This window comes from Octopus sinensis, linkage group LG16 (assembly GCF_006345805.1).
Source record: "Octopus sinensis linkage group LG16, ASM634580v1, whole genome shotgun sequence".
NCBI lineage: Eukaryota > Metazoa > Mollusca > Cephalopoda > Octopoda > Octopodidae > Octopus > Octopus sinensis.
This window is the reverse complement of record NC_043012.1, coordinates 55,045,792-55,063,291: the sequence shown is the minus strand read 5'-3', so window position 1 is coordinate 55,063,291 and position 17,500 is coordinate 55,045,792. Positions and strand designations below refer to the sequence as shown.

General features: G+C 34.8%; 1 protein-coding gene across 2 annotated transcripts in view; it reads right to left on the bottom strand.

Moving 5' to 3' along the window:
- LOC115220415 (putative neutral sphingomyelinase) overlaps positions 1-17,500 on the bottom strand; it is an 84,203-nt gene that overhangs the window by 13,178 nt on the left and 53,525 nt on the right. For both annotated transcript variants that reach the window (XM_036510141.1, XM_029790652.2), the window contains exons 2-4: positions 3,087-3,189; positions 1,226-1,302; positions 1-159 (exon numbers count right to left, since the gene is read on the bottom strand). The exon at positions 1-159 is cut by the window's left edge and continues 25 nt beyond it. In XM_036510141.1, coding sequence (XP_036366034.1) covers positions 1-159; positions 1,226-1,302; positions 3,087-3,189 — 339 coding nt within the window. The remainder of the gene's footprint in view (positions 160-1,225; positions 1,303-3,086; positions 3,190-17,500) is intronic.

Here is a 17,500-nt window from a genome sequence, read left to right as displayed (position 1 = left end):
AAGCCATTGACTTCAACTTTGATAAGGCCAACTCCTTTGCCAGCAAACCAGTCACCGTGCTGTAACTTGTGTGCATAGCCATTTAGACGAAAATTGATATAGAGAACATCGTTGATTGGAAATTTTGTGAAGACACACATACCACTGCCAAAACTGCCACTGTATAAATTATATAAAGCAAAATGATGACAATGAGAATAATAATAATAATAATAATGATGATAATAATGATAATAATAATAATAATAATAATAATAATAATAATAATAATAATAATAATATTAATAATTTATGCCCTGATGCAGTACCAGGCAGTGGCTCTCGTGGCTTCTGATCTTAACTGATTGGAAGTGTTATCATGTACATTGTTTTGTCTTGGTATAAAAGATGGGCTACAGCAAATATTCTGCTCAATAGCACAGATTTGTTTGTCAGTTGTTTGACCTTAACCAGTTGACCATGTCCCTTAGTGGCTGACCATATAATAAGCAACAAGATGGGTAAGGGTGATTAGGTGATGGTCAAGGGCTTAGGGGTGGGAGACCCCAGACCTTGGAAAAAAAAAAACTTTAGTCATCTTATTGTAGTCGAGGACTCTTCATTGACACCCGACACCACTGGGAGGTGGACCTCGAAGTCGCTGGAAATGGAGCTCTCCAGGTCCAAATTCTTGAACAGCTGACGCTGCTGCTGCTGATACTGTTGCTGTTACTGCTTCTGTAATTCCAACAACTGCTGTTGTTGATGTTGTTGTTGCTGTAATTAAATTACCGAATCTAGCAAACCTTCCATGTTCAAGTAAAATTCAGTCCAGCATGAGCTTCAAATAATATCATCACCAAAAATGTTATGACGTGGGTATACACGTCTGGTGTAATGTGGTATTACACAAAATAAATAGTTGGTTGTGGTTATCTAAAAATAACCTTTTGCAGAAATATGTTAACACAGAACGCATTCTGTACAACTCGAATCTAAGTAGAATACTCAGTATTTGCTGTTCAACCACCAACTGTTGAACTGAACATGGTAAACCATCATGGCCGAACTAATAGCATCACAACCACTGACTGTTGAACTGAACATGGTAAACCAACATGGTCATACTAATAGCATCAATTACTTGCTGACAGTTCTCTCAGTTCTTATTTATTGTAATCGGTTAGTCCACCTTCAGCAATGTGGGGGTGTTCAGGATACAACAAAAACAAAACTACTTCCTTACCTGTAAAAATAGTGGGAATGTGGTAATTTATTTGAAATCATTAACTGTAAATATTCAAAGTCAGATATGCACCAAATCTGCAAGAAACAAACATTGTTAAACAAGAATTCATTGAAAGAAAAATTACAAAATATTTCTTTATTTGGATATAAAACGATTTAATCGTTGTTGTTGTTGTTGTTGTGTTGTTGTTGTTGTTGAGCTTAATTTTTTCTCATGATGGGAGAGCCATGAGGATTGAAAGGTAAGAAGACAAAGACCAGTAAATGATCAGTAAGTGTTATTTCTTATTTACTTCTATTTAGAAATCAAAGGAAATGACTACTATTCCCTTCAAACTTTGCTTTTGTGACCTAGACATCAGTGTTTTGAAACTGACCTATTTTCTATTACATTTCAGACAGATTCAGGTTTGAGTTCTTGAAGCAGAAATATCATCGTAGCAAATATTCTGCTTAATACCACAGATTTGTTTGCCGCTTGCTTGACCTTAACCACTTGAACGTCTCTTAGTGGCTAACAATATGTGCATCTCTGATCATGAGCAGAAGCAGTTGGGGAGCATCATAGCCATGTGATAAGAGGGATTCTTTGGTGCTTTGAATAAATGTAACAAAAGCAAAGTTTCAAGAAAATATTAGCCATTTTTCATACTCTCTTGGGGTAAGCAAATAGGCAATTACAGTTGCTACCACCCAAAGAGAAAAATCATGTTACACAGTGTAATAGAGTAGAATGTGATGTGAAAGTTATTTGGCTGCTATTTCTAACAGGCCAAGTGACTTCATAGAATTTCTTTCCTGACTCATTGAATTTTGTGTTCATGTAATGTGATATAAGGAATATGACAGGGTTTGAAACCATCTTTAGATTGTCTTTGTCATGTATAAGACGGGAGCCATATTGTGTCTTTAGAAAGCATTTCATGTACAAGGAAACAAGACAGAGCAGAGGTGATGCTCTGGTGAGGAGGGACTGGGAGAAGTGATTTGCATTTGTGCAGGGCCTGGTGGTAGCTGAGGCTCAGAGGGCTAAAACAGCTATGATGGCCTGCAAGCGGAAGGTTTTACATTGGAGTGGCCTCTCTTGTCAGTGAATTGCCTCACAAGGCTGGAGAGCTCTACCTACCCTGGAGTTGACTGAAGAGTGTCGAAGAGAGCACTGAACTGCTTGAGAGACTCCCCTGCTTGATTAACTGTTGAGGTTGACTCCCCTAGACTTTTCCTTTTCCATGACACTCACAAGGCAGTGAAGGTTTGTGCTTGGTATTTCTTCCATTACATGCTTATTAGCCCATAGCTAGGACTCAGACAGGTACTACTGTTTCAGGTCAATGTAGACCTGGGCAAAATAGTGGTTAAGCAGTAGATCCACACACCTCAAAACTCTGGAACTCCTGGACCAGAGCCCCACTACTAGGTGTAGTTTGAAGTCATACCCAAAACCTTTGGGTCTAAAGAGTGGGATCGGATTACATGAACTGATCCTCAATTTAAAATTACTAAGTGCAGGCAGGAGGAAAAGCCCTACAGCATCAAGGATTGGTTTACATAACCACTTGAGGGAATGGCATTCTTCCTCATCATCTTCAGACAAAGAAATTAATCTCTGAGCTATGCACCCCACCAAGGAATGTTATTCCAAAGATCCTTCAGAGGAATCCCATTTTGGCTACTAGTATTCTCGATTAAATTCTTTTAGTCATTACCTACCATTTATGATCATAGCTGAGGACAGATATGGAAACTAAAATGAGGATAACAGAGTTTGACATTTTTTTACCAGCTTCTCTTTATACCACTAAAAATTAAAATTATTACAAAGAAATAACGAAATCATATGTTGTAAGTGTAAGGAATACCTCTTGGAGTAAAATGATATCATATTCACTTTCTGACAGGGCTTTCGCAAGGCTTTTAATCCTAAACTCCTTGTCCTTGCACATCCATGGGAAGGGAAAGGCCCTGGAAAATAAAAACAAATAGAATAAATTTAGGTCAAACTAAGGTTATCATTATCATTATTATTATTATTAAAGTGGTGAGCTGGCAGAATTGTTAGCACTCTAGATGAAATGCTTAGTGGAATTTCATTCATTATTATATAATGAGTTCAAATTCGGTTGAGGTCGACTTTGCTTTTCATCCTTTCAGGGTTGATAAATTGAATACCAGTGAAACACTGGGGTCAATGTAATCGACTAGTCCCCTCCTCCAAAATTTCAAACCTTGTGCCTTCAGTAGAAAGGATCATCATTATCATCATCATCATCACCACCACCACCATCATCATCATTATCATTTGCCTTTCATCCTTTTAGGGGTCAATGAAATTAAGTACCAGTGAAACACAGATTGATGTAATTGACTTATCCCCTACCCCAAAATTTCAGTCCTTATGCCTTTAGTAAAAAGAATTATCATTGAGTGAGAGAGCAGTGCATGCCATCAAATGACACTGGGGTAAAATATATACGAAGCCCAGTATACCCATCATGACTACCTGTCTGATAAGGGTACACCAGGCACGTGTATCACGACCATATGTGTGTGATATGGGGATTTCATACCAAGAAAAACAATGCACGACCCTGCAGGTGGGGCCCAGTTAGAATTTTCTTCAGATCAAGTAACGCGTACCATTCAAAAGGTCCCTTAATAAGGGTTGTTTAAGGATGTTGAATGAAACACTCACGTTTCCAGAGGTGAATTATTTAAAACCAAAGAATTCCTTTCAACACATGGCTATGATGCTCCACTCTACTTCTTCTCGTGATCAAAGATGCACATATTGTCAGCCACTAAGGGACATGCTGAACTGGTTAAGGTCAAACAACTGACAAGCAGATCTGTGGTATTGAGCAGAAAATTTGCTGTAGCCCATCTTTTATACCAAGACAAAACAATGTACATGATAACACTTCCAATCAGTTAAGGTCAGAAGCCATGAGAGCCACTGCTTGGTACTGCATCAGGGCATAAATTATTATTATTATTATTATTATTATTATCATTATTATTATTATTATTATTATTATTATTATTATTATCATTATTATTATTATTATTATTATTATTATTATTATTATTATTATTGAGTGAGAGAGTAGTGCATGCCATCAAAATATACGAAGCCCAATATACCCATCATGACTACCCGTCTGATAAAGGTACACCAGGCACATGCATCACAACCATATGTGCGCGACATGGTGATCTCATATCAAGATAAACAGCACATAACCTTGCAGGTGAAGCTCAGTTAGAATTTTCTTCAGGTTGAGTAGCCCATCCTGCTCAAAAGTTCCCTGAATAAGGGTTGTTTAAGGATGTTGAAAGAACCACCCATGTTTCCAGAGGTGAATTATTCAAACCCCAAAGAATCCCTCTCAACACATGGCTATGATGCTCCCCCACTACTTCTGCTTGTGATCAGAGATGCACATATCGTCAGCCACTAAGGGACATGCTCAACTGGTTAAGGTCAAACAACTGACAAGCAAATCTGTGGTATTGAGCAGAATATTTGCTGTAGCCCATCTTTTATACCAAGACACAAACAATGTACATGATAACACTTCCATTATTTCATTATTATTTTCATTATTATTTTTCATTTTATTATTATTATTATTATTATTATTATTATTATTATATTATTATTATATTATTATTATTATTATTATTATTATTATTATTATTATTATTATTATTACTATTATTATTATTATTATATTATTATATTTCATTATTATTATTATTATTATTACTACTATTATTATTATTATTATTATATTTTCATTATTATTATTATTATTATTATTTTCATTATATTATTATTATTATATTATTATTATTATTATTATTATTATTATTATTTTCATTATATTATTATTATTATTATTATTATTATTTTCATTATTATTATTATTATTATTATTATTATTATTATTATTATTATTATCCACATAATGGCTTTACCGTACTCTGCAAGATGGTCACAAATTGGAAAATAGAAGACATTTGGGTATTCGTCAACACTAAAACTGCATTAGAATAGCTAACTCTCGTATTTTTTTTCTATTTTATACATTTGATACTGAAAACAGAAATGTGTCACTTGTTTTTACATGTGAAGCGATGAATATATTATGTTCTGCATCTGGATGCATTTTTTAACTCTGCTTTTTCTTGTTGTTTGCAACTACTCAAATATTAATCACAAATTATACTTCAATGTGTTTATGAATATTTTTGCTTATATACCTCTATCCTTTCTTCAATGCTTTCAATGATTATCAACATAAAACAATGAGTAATGATAAAGAAACTTTGGCTGCTTGTAAAATATATAAATTCTTCTTTTTGCAAGCAAAATTGTGGATATTACAAAAGCTGTGAGAGGAAGGAGGGGTTACTTATAAAAAAACAATTGAAATTTGGGAAAAAGATTTATTTAGAATTGTAATCTCCATATTTTTTAATTTTTTACTCTTTTACTTGTTTCAGTCATTTGACTGTGGCCATGCTGGAACACCACCTTTTGTCGAGCATATCAACCCCAGGACTTATTTTTTTGTAAACCTAGCACTTATTCTATGGGACTCTTTTGCTGAACACTAAGTTATGAGGATGTAAACACACCAGCATCGGTTGTCAAGCAATGTTGGGGGGACAAACACAGACACACAAACATATACACTCACATGTACATATATATACATATATATATATATATACACATATATACGATAGGCTTCTTTCAGTTTCCATCTGCCAAATCCACTCACAAGGATTTGGTCAGCCTGAGGCTATAGTAGAAGACACTTGCCCAAGGTGCCACACTGTGGGACTGAACCCAGAACCATGTGGTTGGTAAGCAAGCTACTTACCACACAGCCACTCCAATACCTCATGTAGAATTTCTTTTAAGTCAAAAAGGTTAAAAACAAAAACAAAATTGTGCCGTAGAGGAATTAAAATTTTGACAAGAATGGGTAATGGGGGCATAAATCTATGATAATCTCCATTGTTGAAAACATGGGAATCCAAAAATTATTCTGGATTCCTGTTTTCAAGAATGGAAATTACAATTCAAAAAAAAAAAAATATGCTTTTAAAAATTTTATTTCCCAATCACTCAAATTTCTCCTGCTTTTAACATTTAAAAAATTGTTTTCAGGGTTCCATGTTTAAATATACAAAAATTATAATTCTATAATTTCAGATTTTAATGTAGATTACTCGTTATAATTTCTGCTTTCATTTTGTGGTCCTAAACTGAAAAAATGCTAAGATTTTTCTGAAAAATAAACCGAAGTGAATGACTGTGCAGTACTCCAATATTTAATACAGTAATGTTTAGAAATGGTAGTAATTTATGCATGGTATGAACAACAAATAAATGTTAAATGCAACAGAGCAAAAACTAACAATTACTCTGTCAGAAAACCATGGTAATTGATTGAAACGTACAAAAGAATATACTGACAATATTGTACCTGTACACCTACAGAATCTTTTGTTATGTGTATACAATAGCATTAACAATTTCTCACATAAACAAATTATATAATATGTTTAAGATTGTAAACGCAATGACAAAATTCCAAATAACATCAGACTAATGTAGGTGTAAGACACAGAGAGGGTAGGTGAGACAGAAAACTACTGAGTAAGCTCAAGATCACTGACCCAAATCGTGATATCGTCTTTAGGACTACATGTCAAATTGGGTAATGTTTTTTTTTTTTAAGATGGAATAGTTACATTAAATAATATAAATAATATATAAACATATGCATATATACATACATATAAGTACATACCTACATATATATATGCATGCATATATAAGTACAGGACGTCAAAAAAAAACGTGAACAAAATGAGAAACAAGAATATAAAAAGCAAAAACATAGAAAACAAACTTTTTTATCGAAAAAAGAAAGAAACAAATAGAGAGATGAGACAGAAAACATAAAGAATATTCCGTTTTATCTACTCCGTGTTTCGAAGGTAGGGACAAGACACGACTTTGTTAAAACAATCCTTCCCGCAAATCAAACTAAATAAAATTTTGAATTTTTTTGCGGGGGGGTTAAAGTGGTAACAAAATCAGGACAATAAGAACAAAACAGTAAAAACAAACGATGAGGGCTGTTAAGCCATGATGAGGTGAAGTGGTGAATGCTGGAAAAATGAGCTTTGAGAAGAGACAGGCAAACACACATCATGTCTTCAAGAAGGAAGTGGAAGAAAGAAAGATAGATAGCTGTTGGTCATGTGTGAGCAACGAGAGGGTCAAGGAGGAAGAGTGAGAGAGAGAAAGAGGGAATGGTGAAGCCCTCTTAGACAAGCCCACAGTCACTCGGACAACCACTGTCATCATCTATGCCGAGGATAGAAAATTATCACGTGCAATAAAAAAACTAAGATGATGTCACAAGCTTACAGCGGGACCTAAACTCAATATACAAGTGGGCCAAAATAAACAACATGCAGTTTAATGCCAGAAAATTTCAAGCACTGCACTATCAACTCACAAATACAGTACAATCTACATTTACAGGATCCAAAGGCACTACAATCCCAGAGTCACAGGCAGTGAAAGACTTGGGGATCGGTACGTGCAGCAAAGGGAAGACAACTGGCAGGATGGACACTGAGGTCCTTCAAGACAAGAGACCAAGAAACTATGTTGACACTGTGTTCTCAGCCACCTGGACTACTGCTCCTAGTTATCGTCACAGTCCAATGCCACTACACTGAAAAGATTGAAACAGTGCAGGGGATGAGCTACAGAAATAGGCTGACAAAACTACAGCTTTACTCCCTGAAGTGAAGGCATGAGAGATATGCAATAATATATATGGAAAATCCTAGAAGGGCTAGTACAAATGCCAGAACTGGCCACCATTGTGCCGTAACAAAGGTACCATCCACTCCATCTAAATTCAGGACCAGGTATTGCAATAGTCTAGAGTTCAAAGGCCTACAGTTCTTCAATGCCCTACCACAAAAATTAAGAAATCTGCATAAGGTGGAAGTAGATGTTTTCAAAAAAGAAACTAGACATCCTCCCCTCCACAATACCGGATGAACCAACAGCTGGGACAAAGGCACATACAAGAGTGGTGATGTGAAACATCCAGACTGAAGAAGTCAGAAAGACCATGGTGGTGCTCCAGCGTGACCACAGTCACATGGCTGAAACAAGTAAAAGAGTATATATATATCATCATATCATCATCATCATTATCATTTAACATCTGCTTTCCATGCTAGCATGGGCACCTCGCTCGAAATTTTTTTCACGTGCCACCGGTACAGAAGCCAGTTAGCCACTATGGCAACGATCACGCTCAGATGGTGATCTTAGCACCCCACTAGCACGGGGCACCAGTACCAGTAAGGCAATGCTGGTAACGATTACACACACACACACACACCACACACACACACACATATATATATATATATATATATATATATATATATATATAAGAGAACAAAGTGTACATATGCTGCTATATATATGTATATAAAAACAAAATGGGACAAGAACGCAAAACATCCGGATAACTAGGTGATACAAAAAGGGACAACAAAACATCCAGATAGAGGATAAAAAAAACAAGGACGGGTCATTCAAAGCTTTCTATCCTCAGTCAAGAACCAGATCATCCTCGCAATTTCGGCTGATTAATCTTGAGATTGCTCCAGTCAGTAATCCAGGCAGCTCACACAAATGTCCTCCAGAGGACCATCATGGTTTCCTTTTCTCTGGTTCTGAAAGTTCTCAGGATCCATCCAGCCAGTCATCTGCCCTTTGTCACCAACCTGGTAATGTGCACTTGGAAAGAGGTATCATCACTCATATTGATACCCAGGTCACTCACTGATTTAGGCTCTGGGATTGTAATTCCCTGTGGACTAGTGTATATATATATATATATATATATATATATATATATAATATATATATTATATATATAAAAGCAATTAAGATTCAAGTCAATTCTAATGAATTTACTTGAATACGGTACTTAACTTAGATGCACCAGAAAACTATATGGTGTTAACCATACAGTAATGTGGGGTGATTATAAACGAGAAAAAAGCAACAAGAATGGATTAGTTTTTAGTACAATATGGCTGAATATTCCTTTCAACTGTGCGATTCAATCGGATATACAGAGCAAATTCAAAGTATTTCTAGAAAAAAATTTCCCAATCTCTCACAGATATCATAGAATTATTTCTAAGAAAACAGTTAGGATTTTCTATTCAACCCTCCCAATATGTCCACTTTAATAGCTAAGATTAATAATAACAACATTAAGCTAGCCAGGAAAGATAGAAATAAAAATAATAATACCAACATGAATACCAATAACAATTATAATAATACTACCAACAATAATGCAACAATAGTAACTATCATAACATGGATGGAATCAGTAACCACAGAATGACTAATAATAATATTAACATTAATAGGAGTAATAATAGTATCGATATTAATAGAAGTAATAATGTTAATAATAGAAGTAAGGCTAATAGACAAATACAGAGAATGAAAATATCAGTGATATCTATAACAACAATATACAGTCAGATAAAAATACTAGCAATAATAATAACATTACCAATAATGTAAATAATCATGGTAGGACTTTAGACCTAAAAGATGGAGCAGAAGGATCAATAAATAATAACAATGCTTTACATAACAGTACCAACTATAAAAATAATAATAATAATAAAGATAATTATACTCATGATAATCAAAATAACAGGAACATAAGACATCTACCCATGAATAATCCAACATCTGAAGTTGTTCCTCCTGCATGTAAGTGTAGAATTAAGTCAAAATACCCGGCACCTGGTCTATGCGGGGAAAATAACGTAATCTATAAATGTACCATATCTACTGAGAATAACAAATATTTTTATATTGGTTGTACGATAAATTTTAAAAGCAGAGTTAGAAATCACGTCTCATCTTTTAAATTACGTCATAAAGCTGGTACCACCACACTTTCAAGTAAGATCTGGGAACTCAAAAATAATAACAGGAATTATAACCTTATTTGGGAAATAGTTAGGAGAGCAATGCCGTATAAAAATAACAGGGTTGGTTGCCAACTCTGCTCTATGGAGACCTATGAAATTCTAAGACAGAAAAAAATAGAGGTTTGTTAAATAATCATATTGAAGTAGGTCAGGTTTGTGTCCACGCTAAATTGAAGACTCTAAAATATTTTAAATGAATAACTGTATAGAATAATCGTAACAAGATAGATAGATAGATATAGCTTGGTTTTTACTAGTATAGCATTACTTTAATTTTTAAGTAGATAACTGCGAGTTTCTCACACTATAGTTATCTTTTTCTTTATAAACTGCACCTGATTTCGAGCATAAGGAAATAAATAGTACTTGTACGTTGCTTAAATGAAGTTTTATTTAATTTTAAATTCTTAATTTTAATTTTGAATTTTGAATTTAATCTAATTTAGGTAACACAACTTTAATAAAATAAGTTACTTAGGCTTCATAATTCTATTACAAAATTAAATAAGTAAGGCTACTCCCATGAAAGTAGTATGAGAAATTTCAATATAACTAACTTCTAAGTTTTGACCTGTAGTCTGTCAATGTATTGATAGTAGCGGCAACAATTTAAGACAGTAACAGGAATAAATAAATAAATAAATTTAAATGACCTCTTGTTAGGAATGCACTTAGATTTCTTCTCTTAATGTATTTCCTTTTTATGATAGCCTTTGACCCCTCTACCTCTGACCTTGTTATCTCTTTAGATTCTCTGTAGATTCATATCTGCTTTCAACTACGTCAGGTTAGCAATAAAATAGCTGTTTTACTGGTCAAAAATAATATTCTCCTTATAGTTCCTGGATTCTTGCAAATTCAAGCCAGCCAGGCCGTCTACAAATTCTTCTGTGTAGTAAGTCACTTTAAAAACCCCTTCCCTCTAAGTTGTCACAGTATACTCTATGTGGGCGTTTTTTCTTTGCTCCCTTCTTCCCCTTTTTTCTTTCCCCTTTTTTTCCTTTTTTTTTTCCTTTTCTTTTTCTTTTCTTCTCCCCTTTTTTCTTTTTTCTTTTCCTTTTTTCTTTTTTCCTTTTTCTTTTTTCCTTCTTTCTTTTTTTCTATTTCCTTTTCCATTGTCTCTTTTCTTCTCTTTCCTTTCTTTTCTTTTCTTTGCTCCACAAAAAATTCCTTCAGCCTTTAGAAGTCATAACTTAGCAGTCTTGTGAAGAGGGTAGTAATGTGGCAAATACCTTATCATATAGCATGAAATGATACCCACCTCATTGTGGATTAACCATGGATAAATTCATATCTCTGGAAATTTACATCTACACTACGGATTAATTCACCTTCTCTGTGAAGCTAATAAGCTTCTTTTAAAAACCTGTGATAAGACTGTGCATCATCATATAGGAACTTCGGAAATCTGTTTACAACCTAAATCTGCTTTTAATGAAATTATCTCCAATACTTCATGAGTATAGCCTCACCCACTAAGATGTTTGGAGAACTCACATGTATTTTAGCTGATGAGTACGGGACACTTTTATCTGCTGCAATTTTTGCAACTTTTAATAAAGCCTGTCTTTGTATGAAACAATTGTACTAAAAACTAATCCATTCTTGTTGCTTTTTTCTCGTTTATTTATATATATATATATATATATATATATATATATATATATATATATATATATACATACACATATATATATAAATACATATAAATACACACACATATATATATATATATAATATATATATATATATATATATATATATATATATATATATTATATATATATATATATATTATATATATATATTATATATATAAAAGCAATTAAGATTCAAGTCATTCTAATGAATTTACTTGAATACGGTACTTAACTTAGATGCACCAGAAAACTATATGGTGTTAACCATACAGTAATGTGGGGTGATTATAAACGAGAAAAAAGCAACAAGAATGGATTAGTTTTTAGTACAATATGGCTGAATATTCCTTTCAACTGTGCGATTCAATCGGATATACAGAGCAAATTCAAAGTATTTCTAGAAAAAAATTTCCCAATCTCTCACAGATATCATAGAATTATTTCTAAGAAAACAGTTAGGATTTTCTATTCAACCCTCCCAAATATGTCCACTTTAATAGCTAAGATTAATAATAACAACATTAAGCTAGCCAGGAAAGATAGAAATAAAAATAATAATACCAACATGAATACCAATAACAATTATAATAATACTACCAACAATAAATGCAACAATAGTAACTATCATAACATGGATGGAATCAGTAACCACAGAATGACTAATAATAATATTAACATTAATAGGAGTAATAATAGTATCGATATTAATAGAAGTAATAATGTTAATAATAGAAGTAAGGCTAATAGACAAAATACAGAGAATGAAAATATCAGTGATATCTATAACAACAATATACAGTCAGATAAAAATACTAGCAATAATAATACATTACCAATAATGTAAATAATCATGGTAGGACTTTAGACCTAAAAGATGGAGCAGAAGGATCAATAAATAATAACAATGCTTTACATAACAGTACCAACTATAAAAATAATAATAATAATAAAGATAATTATACTCATGATAATCAAAATAACAGGAACATAAGACATCTACCCATGAATAATCCAACATCTGAAGTTGTTCCTCCTGCATGTAAGTGTAGAATTAAGTCAAAATACCCGGCACCTGGTCTATGCGGGGAAAATAACGTAATCTATAAATGTACCATATCTACTGAGAATAACAAATATTTTTATATTGGTTGTACGATAAATTTTAAAAGCAGAGTTAGAAATCACGTCTCATCTTTTAAATTACGTCATAAAGCTGGTACCACCACACTTTCAAGTAAGATCTGGGAACTCAAAAATAATAACAGGAATTATAACCTTATTTGGGAAATAGTTAGGAGAGCAATGCCGTATAAAAATAACAGGGTTGGTTGCCAACTCTGCTCTATGGAGACCTATGAAATTCTAAGACAGAAAAAATAGAGGTTTGTTAAATAATCATATTGAAGTAGGTCAGGTTTGTGTCCACGCTAAATTGAAGACTCTAAAATATTTTAAATGAATAACTGTATAGAATAATCGTAACAAGATAGATAGATAGATATAGCTTGGTTTTTACTAGTATAGCATTACTTTAATTTTTAAGTAGATAACTGCGAGTTTCTCACACTATAGTTATCTTTTTCTTTATAAACTGCACCTGATTTCGAGCATAAGGAAATAAATAGTACTTGTACGTTGCTTAAATGAAGTTTTATTTAATTTTAAATTCTTAATTTTAATTTTGAATTTTGAATTTAATCTAATTTAGGTAACACAACTTTAATAAAATAAGTTACTTAGGCTTCATAATTCTATTACAAAATTAAATAAGTAAGGCTACTCCCATGAAAGTAGTATGAGAAATTTCAATATAACTAACTTCTAAGTTTTGACCTGTAGTCTGTCAATGTATTGATAGTAGCGGCAACAATTTAAGACAGTAACAGGAATAAATAAATAAATAAATTTAAATGACCTCTTGTTAGGAATGCACTTAGATTTCTTCTCTTAATGTATTTCCTTTTTATGATAGCCTTTGACCCCTCTACCTCTGACCTTGTTATCTCTTTAGATTCTCTGTAGATTCATATCTGCTTTCAACTACGTCAGGTTAGCAATAAAATAGCTGTTTTAACTGGTCAAAAATAATATTCTCCTTATAGTTCCTGGATTCTTGCAAATTCAAGCCAGCCAGGCCGTCTACAAATTCTTCTGTGTAGTAAGTCACTTTAAAAACCCCTTCCCTCTAAGTTGTCACAGTATACTCTATGTGGGCGTTTTTTCTTTGCTCCCTTCTTCCCCTTTTTTCTTTCCCCTTTTTTTCCTTTTTTTTCCTTTTCTTTTTCTTTTTCTTTTTTCTTTTCTTCTCCCCTTTTTTCTTTTTTCCTTTTCTTTTTTCCTTCTTTCTTTTTTTCTATTTCCTTTTCCATTGTCTCTTTTCTTCTCTTTCCTTTCTTTTCTTTTTCTTTTTTCTTTTCCTTTTTCTTTTTTCTTTTCCTTTTCCATTGTCTCTTTTCTTCTCTTTCCTTTCTTTTCTTTTTCTTTTTTCTTTTCTTTTCTTTGCTCCACAAAAATTCCTTCAGCCTTTAGAAGTCATAACTTAGCAGTCTTGTGAAGAGGGTAGTAATGTGGCAAATACCTTATCATATAGCATGAATGATACCCACCTCATTGTGGATTAACCATGGATAAATTCATATCTCTGGAAATTTACATCTACACTACGGATTAATTCACCTTCTCTGTGAAGCTAATAAGCTTCTTTTAAAAACCTGTGATAAGACTGTGCATCATCATATAGGAACTTCGGAAATCTGTTTACAACCTAAATCTGCTTTTAATGAAATTATCTCCAATACTTCATGAGTATAGCCTCACCCACTAAGATGTTTGGAGAACTCACATGTATTTTAGCTGATGAGTACGGGACACTTTTATCTGCTGCAATTTTTGCAACTTTTAATAAAGCCTGTCTTTGTATGAAACAATTGTACTAAAAACTAATCCATTCTTGTTGCTTTTTTCTCGTTTATTTATATATATATATATATATATAGATATATATATATATATATATATATATACATACACATATATATATAAATACATATATAAATACACACACATATATATATATATATATATTATATATATATATATATATATATATATATATATATATATATATATATATATTATATATATCATCATCATCATCATCATCATCATCATTTAGCGTCCGCTTTCCATGCTAGCATGGGTTGGACAGTTCAACTGGGGTCTGTGAAGCCAGAAGGCTGCATCAGGCCCAGTCTGATCTGGCAGTGTTTCTACGGCTGGATGCCCTTCCTAACGCCAACCACTCCGTGAGTATAGTGGGTGCTTTTTACGTGCCACCCACACAGGTGCCAGACGGAGCTGGCAAACGGCCATGAACGGATGGTGCTTTTACGTGCCACCGGCACGGGGGCCAGGTAAGGCTAGCAACGGACACGAACAGATGGTGCTTTTTACGTGCCACCGGCACGAGGCCAGTCGGGGCAGCGCTGGCAACGGTCACGAACGGATGGTTCTCTTACGTGCCACCAGCACTGGTAACTCAGCTGCAATTTCCATTGATTGATTTCGATTCTGATCCTCACTTGCCTCAACAGGTCTTCACAAGTAGAGTTTTGTGTCCCAAGAAGGGAAGGTATGCATACATAGGCTGGCTCCATCCCATGTAGAAGGCCACGGGTTATGGTCTCACTTGTCTTGCCGGGTCTTCTCACACACAGCATACTTCCAGAGGTCTCAGTCTCTAGTCATTTCCTCAGTGAGACCTAAAGTTCGAAGGTCGTGCTTCACCACCTCGTCCCAGGTTTTCCTGGGTCTGCCTCTTCCACAGGTTCCCTCAACCGCTAGGGTGTGGCACTTTTTCACACAACTATCTTCATCCATTCTCGCCACATGCCCATACCAACGCAAACGTCTCCCTTGCACACCACAACTGATGCTTCTTAGGTCCAGCTTTTCTCTCAAGGTACTTACACTCTGTCGAGTATGAGTACTGACATTACACATCCATCAGAGCATACTGGCTTCATTTCTTGTGAGCTTACGCATATCCTCAGCATGTTTCACTACCATGTAACATGGCTGTTCGTACACACGCATCATACAGTCTGCCTTTTACTCTGTGCGAGAGGCCTTTTGTCATCAGCAGAGGTAAGAGCTCTCTGAACTTTGCCCAAGCTATTCTTACTCTAGCAGTTACACTTTCAGCACACCCGCCCCTGCTGCTGACTTGGTCACCTAGGTAATGGAAGCTATCAACTATTTCTAGTTTTCTATATATATATATATATAAATATATATATATTTATGTATATATATATATATATGTATGAAACTTACAGGGTACACTAGACTACAGGGAATTACAATCCCAAAATACATATAAATACATATAAAAATATATATATATAAATACATATATAAATACATATATATATATATATATATAAATACATATATTAATACATATATATATATATGTACATCATCATCATCATCATCGTTTAACGTCCGTTTTCCATGCTAGCATGGGTTGGACGGTTCGACCGGGGATCTGGGAAGCCAGAAGGCTGCACCAGGCTCCAGTCTGATCTGGCAGTGTTTCTACAGCTGGATGTCCTTCCTAATGCCAACCACTCCGTGAGTGTAGTGGGTGCTTTTTACGTGCTAGGTGAGGCTGGCAATGGCCACGATCAGTTGGTGCTTTTTACATGCCACCGGCACGGAAGCCAGTCAAGGTGGCGCTAACATCAGCCACGTTCGGATGGTGCTTTTTACGTGCCACCAGCACAGGGATCACAACTACAATTTCCATTGATTTTTGATGTTGATGTACTTGACTCAATAGGCCTCCTCAAACACAGAGTCGAAACGGTTTCTTTACTTGCCACCTGTACAGGAGTCAGTCCAGCAGCACTGGCAACTGCCGGGTGCCAGTCGTCGGATGAGGTTCGATTTCGAATTCAATTTCGACTTCTCTTGCCTCAACAGGTCTTCATGTGTCCAAAGAAGGAAAGGCATGGATAAGTGGGCTGGCTACATCCCTGGCAAAGGCCACGAGATGGTCTCACTTGTCCTGCCAGGTCTTCTCACGCACAGCATATTTCCAAAGGTCTCGGTCACTAGTCATTGCCTTGGTGAGGCCTAATGTTCGAAGGTCGTGCTTCGCCACCTCGTCCCAGGTTTTCCTGGGTCTACCTCTTCCACAGGTTCCCTCAACCACTAGGGATTGGAACTTTTTCACACAACTATCTTCATCCATTCTCGCCACATGACCATACCAGCCCAATCATCTCTCTTGCACACCACAGCTGATGCTTCTTAGATCTAACTTTTCTCTCAGGGTACTTACACTGTCAAGTATGTACACTGACATTACACATCCATCGGAGCATACTGGCTTCATTCCTCGTGAGCTTACGCATGTCCTCAGCAATCACGGCCCATGTTTCACTGCCATGTAGCATGGCTGTTTGTACACATGCGTCATACAATCTGCCTTTTACTCTGAGCGAGAGGCCTTTTGTCACCAGCAGAGGTAAGAGCTCTTTGAACTTTGC